Here is a 5,845-nt window from a genome sequence, read left to right on the forward strand (position 1 = left end):
GGGTAGTAGTTATAAATTATAATTAGCAAAATGTAACAAAGGAGTTTAATAAAGGGTGCAGAGGCCCTTCTTCTATTCTCAGTGCAATAACCTAAAGAACTCCAGGGAAAAAATAATATTAACCCTTGCAGTGGGGCTACCACCACACTGCAAGGGTTAACTGCTTGTTTTCATCTAAGGACTAAAATAAAAAAGTTATACTCGCCCGAAACGAGTCCCAGTTGGCTGGGAAGCCGGCTCCATGTTACCTTGCGGCACTGCCGGTCAGAGGAAGTCTCCCTCTGACCGCAAGTTCCGGTATCCGTAAGGTATCGGAGCATTTGGGCGACTACTCCTACACGCCCAAATGCTGGGTATTGGCACAGATACCGATACTAATATTGGTATCGGTGCATCCCTACACCACACTAAGGCAGGATTTTGTAACCACAGAAGCCATTTTTTAGCTGCAAAGCCAGATAACAACAATGTGACCCAATAATATAAACAATGGGTATAAACAATACATAACTGGAATTATGATCAAAGTCTTTGAAGGTCATCTTCAAGTCCACCCAACTAGTATCTGCACACTAGGGCCCTACGCGCATGACACCACCTCAGGGACATTACCATCACAACTGCAGATGCCAACGAATAATAACTCAACCACAGGGATGCCATACCTGAAATGGTTCCCCAAGGTTAATTGACCTTTAATTGTGGAGGCTGTCCTTTGAAAGACCCCAATACTTAGCTGCAGTGACAATGGAGATCAAAATAAAACAATATATTGTAGGTGCAATAGATAGCGCATGAAGAGGAATCTAAACATGGCTGGGGGAGGGGGAGGTGCTCCACCAAGGTTGCTAACTCTGACAGAAGCTGGAACCTTCGCTCTCCATTGGACCCTCCTGCAGGTCCTCTTCATCCCATTAACTTCAGGTCCCTTACCTCTAGAAAACTTTCCCTTACCATTTACCTCTCCAAACCCAGTCATGTAGTCCACCCAAAGACGCCTCTGTTTATTGCTCCAGGCCTGACTTGTGTGTTTTCTGACACTATGAAAGCTTAGTAAATGGGACACTGCTGACTATGGTACAATTAGGTAGTTTTTTTAGTCTTTAAACCAAAAATAAAATGTGGCACCTGTGCAGTGAGAACATCGTAGCTCTGCCAATGGCTAGCTTTTAGTGACCTAGATTTGTATGGCTGATCCTAATAACTCATGACTTTCTCTGCATTTTGTAGGTGCTGACCCACCTCCGTATAACATCACACATAGGAATCGGGCTGCTCATAGGATTACTCTACCTTGGAATTGGAAATGAGGCGAAAAAAGTTCTGAGCAACTCGGGTTTTCTCTTCTTTTCCATGCTCTTCCTGATGTTTGCCGCCCTCATGCCAACAGTCCTCACCTGTGAGTACCACTAGTGCTTTTTCCTGTGGATCAATATTCATTTACTTTGATCATCATGTGGGAACTGATGAGCACACAGTCCCAGTAATCTGGAGGGGGAAAATGCAGTGAGAAGGCCATCCCAAAGAGTAGGTGAGACTGGGATGGATGGGCATGAGTGGGAGACACACTTAAAGTGTATGTTAAGGCAAAACAGTTTTTTAGGTTTTGGATAGAGTAAGGAAGGGTTTGAGCAATCCCCTTCCTCCTTGCACCTCAAAGCCCTCTCCTCTTTTGTGAGTGTCTAAATACTGGTTGTACTGGCCCAGCTCCCATCACCTCCCTGCTTATCCTGTTATGTATTAGCAGGGGTAGGAGTGAAGGGGCACACTATAGAGTGCCACTTGAGTGTCACATTCAGGATGGGGCTCCCAGTAGAGGTCTCAGGGCTTCCAGATGTCTACACAAGGGAGGCTTTAATAGGTAAATGCATTAAATGCACATACAATGCACATACAATCTAATGGGAAGCTTGTTGCTGAAATGAATTGCCTGAGGACAGGGGCTCTTTAAGTAAATCATTTTCATTCAAAAAGACTTTGCAACACACTGTGTGGAAATTGCTGCTCTAATGACACGTATCTCAGCTTGACAAAGAGGCAAGGACCTCGAAACGCGTAGCGCTATCTGAACGCACTGAGCACCATCTCTGATCACCATCTTCACTGACGCTCAGGGAGTTCAGCCGATTCCACTACACCGCGGCCCCTTTGTCCCCAATTGCAGCCTCCCGTGCAGTCCGACTTGCTGACACCCATCCAGCGGACACTTCACACTGCTGTTGCGGCCAGGCCTGGCAAGCTCAGTCCGCACAGCCCCAGCATCTGACTATTCTTGCCAGCCAAAGACCATCCAGGCACGCACCCATCCACCCCACTGCCACTTCACCCTGTACCCTGGCTAACTCACGTTCTACACAGGGATTACAGAGGACCTTCTCCTGAGACACAGGGACACCTCAAACGTGAGTTTATCCATACAGTAGTAGCGCTCTAAAAATTATTTGTGCATTGTCTCTAATTACACATGGCATGTTTGTATGTCTCCTATTGAGCCCAATGTCTTTAATATGTAAACGCGCACGCTGGTCATACATGTAATGATACCAATTGCACCATTTTTAACCACTTGCTGCCTGAAGCAATTTCTTACTTTTGCACGCACATGATAAAACCTGAATTTGTGGCTAGAAACCCCCAAACAATTATATATTTTCTGAAAGCAGAGGCCCTGTAGCATACAAAGATGCTAATTGCAATTTTTTATGTTGCACAGTATTTGCACAAATGTTTATCAAACCAGTATTTTTAGGATAAAATACACTAAAATGAAATGTAGTGCACAGAAACAGAATATAATGTCCAATTTTTTGGAAAAATATAAAAGATGGGGTCACGCCGGGTAAATAGATACCAAACATGTCAAGCCTTAAAATTGCGTGCGTCCATGAAACCGCAAACAAATACAATAACCGAAATTTCCCATAGGCGACGCTTTACACGCTTTTACGGCTCATCAGCTAGATCCCTTGTATTTAAAAGCAATCGCTTGCTGTTTAAAACGGTACCAAGAACAAGGCGGCAGCAGCAGCCATGTTCTTGGTATAACCACTTCCAGCGGAGGACGTACATTTACGTGAACCCGCTGGCAGTGGTTAAATCAATTGCGCTGAATAGGAACTTTAATCGATTAAAAATGGAATGATCGGTCCTGAAAGGAAAAACAATCAAATTTCACAATCAAAGTTTAAAAAAAAAAAATATTGTTATGTGTATGAGCAATTAAACATCCAACAACCAAAGACTTAGGTCCTGTTATTATCATGATCATGCTGACAACAGTCCCTCTCTTTCTTCCTTTTGTTTCTAATAGTTCCACTTGAAATGGGTGTGTTTCTCAGAGAGCATCTCAACTATTGGTATAGCCTAAAGGCATACTACTTAGCCAAAACAATGGCCGACGTCCCCTTCCAGGTAAGGAAACACCCCTCAGTCCTCATAAGTAATAGTGTGCAAAAGCAAATGTGTGAATGGAGTTCTTGTAGCTAAATGTAGCCGATCATATTCTCTGTTCTAGGGGTCTAGTGCAGCATGGAGATGCAAAGGATGGATCTGGTTGGCTTTTGTGGGCAACAAGCAAAGTTCTTTTTTTACCTTCAATCACCAAATCCAGTGGTGTTGGACTGGATCCAGTAGCGTTGTGTTTAGATAAAGTGATGCTAAACTCAGGAGTTAAATCCTAAAATTGCAATCAAGTACCTTATCTATTTACAATACTGAACCTTATTTGTAGGGATGCACAGATACTTTTCGAGTACCAGTGCAGATACTTGGCATTTTCATGAGAACTACCAGGGTTGCAGCGGTTGCAGCTGGGACCTGGCTCTGGCCCTCCACCACTGTCCTGAAGTCTGTATTGTTTTAGAAAAACTGTCACATGACAATAAACAAAAATGTATCAGTACTCGTACTTGTAAGTACTCGGCAAGTACCAGTACTCGTACTCGCAAAACTGGTATCGGTGCATCCCTTTATTTATATTTATAAAAACAAAATCGTACATTAAAACCGAGATGTACAAATCCCAGGAGCTCCGTGTGCTCCTTACAAATGACAGCTGACTCCTAATTTTTGAATTTTTCTCTAGTGTAGTCCTGGAGCTCAAAAGTATCGGTGCATGTACTCGTACTTGTACCGAGTACTGTACTTGGTATCTGTGCAACCCTACTTATTTGGCTGTAGATCGTCCAATCATCTCTGAATTGGTGCTGATACTGTCCTTCCTTCTGGAGGGAGGCTACTTTTCTTCCCCATGGTCCCTGTGTGTGTTGTAAAGTAGTCACCGCTCCAAGCTCGCTCCTGTGATGGACTACAATCTCGATACAAATTAGTAAACTAAGCATGAGATTGTAGTCCATCACGGGAGCTTGCTTGAAAAGAGTTTAGTGTCGCTTTAAGTGACACCGGTCATCAATCAATCCAGAAGACCGGTACAGAGGACTTTCTGCATGAGATGAACCAGGTTGAAGGTGTATTTTTCATGTTTTATACAAAACTTGAGTTCTTAATCAGTTGTATGAGTATGTCTTTGAAGGTTTATCAAGGTCAGGGTATAGTTGGTAATAGTTGGTCAAACTCAACTGGACTTGTTCTGCAATGTTAAAGGTGTTTTGTAGCTGAGCTCCAGTGAGTGTCAGAACTATACACCCAACATTTATGTCCACACAGATAGCACAGACATCGTGGTCCAATCACCATGTACTATGTCAAGACATTTGCTTACCATGCATGGTCAATCCATTATCTGATTGCAGAAGAATAATGGGCATTACACCAGAATTTGTATCCATGTAAGGTTACCTATAGTAGCGGAAAGATATGGAGAAATCTCTCACCATCAATCTCCCAACCATCAAGCACATGTGAATAAACATTTAATTAACACTTCCAATGCAGTAAAGTCATCTGCCGTTTTCATTGGTAACATTGCTCCAGCTCACAGTGAAACAGAGAACCAGCAAGTGCAGATACCCTGATATTGTGTGCGCTTGGCAGTGCACATATTAACATCATCACGTCTTGCTACTCCTTTGCAGATCATGTTCCCGGTAGCGTACTGCAGCATTGTGTACTGGATGACGTCACAGCCTTCAGACGCAGTGCGGTTTGTTTTGTTTTCTGCCCTTGGTACAATGACGTCGCTGGTGGCTCAATCTTTGGGCCTCCTCATAGGTGCCGCATCCACTTCACTGCAGGTAAGTTCATTTTACTTAAAGTGTATGTATAACCAAAATGTTTTTTTTAGCTTTGGGTAGAGTAAAGAAGTGTTAAAACCTCTGTCAGGTTATTTTTTGCTGTCTGTGTACCATTGGGGAAATTTCCATTCACTTAGAGGAAATCTCCAAAAGTGAGTTGAATTCCCCTCTTAGACTGTTGTCCCTGGAACAGGTGTCACCATTGGAAAATTTCCCCTCAACTCTTGTTCTAGGGACGACTCCAAAATGTTGGTTTTCCCTTTGCTTTCTTTCTAGATGACAATGGTCACCGGTACAAATGGAAGTGTGACTCTTTCCAATTGGGACAAAGCCATCATAGAAAACCGAGACAGAGGATCTATCTCTCCCACTCTCTATTCAAAGATTGATACAAAAAAGTTTTGCTTAGAGATCCACTTTAAAGTGGAACTATTTCTCATTTCGGGATAGCTGGTAGAGCCATTCCTAATCATTAATGTATTCCCCATTGCCAACTGTACACCCAGAACCACTGGGTTGCAGTGCAGTCACAGCCCCACTGGTTCTGAATGTACAGTTGGCCACAGGGGAAGTGCCTCTATTATGAGGATTCCTGAGGCTGTTGCCCCAAGCAGCATCTCTTTGGGTCACCTGGGGGGGGGGGGGGGGGGGGG

General features: G+C 43.5%; 1 protein-coding gene across 1 annotated transcript in view; it reads left to right on the top strand.

Annotated features, from left to right (window-relative positions):
• The window catches only part of LOC108796173 (ATP-binding cassette sub-family G member 1), a 103,237-nt gene that overhangs the window by 84,781 nt on the left and 12,611 nt on the right, over window positions 1–5,845 (top strand). Inside the window, exon 13 of the mRNA XM_018567612.1 lies at window positions 5,034–5,192. Coding sequence (XP_018423114.1) covers window positions 5,034–5,192 — 159 coding nt within the window. The remainder of the gene's footprint in view (window positions 1–5,033; window positions 5,193–5,845) is intronic.

This window comes from Nanorana parkeri, unplaced genomic scaffold, assembly GCF_000935625.1.
Source record: "Nanorana parkeri isolate BGI_ZX_2015 unplaced genomic scaffold, ASM93562v1 scaffold1073, whole genome shotgun sequence".
Lineage (NCBI taxonomy): Eukaryota > Metazoa > Chordata > Amphibia > Anura > Dicroglossidae > Nanorana > Nanorana parkeri.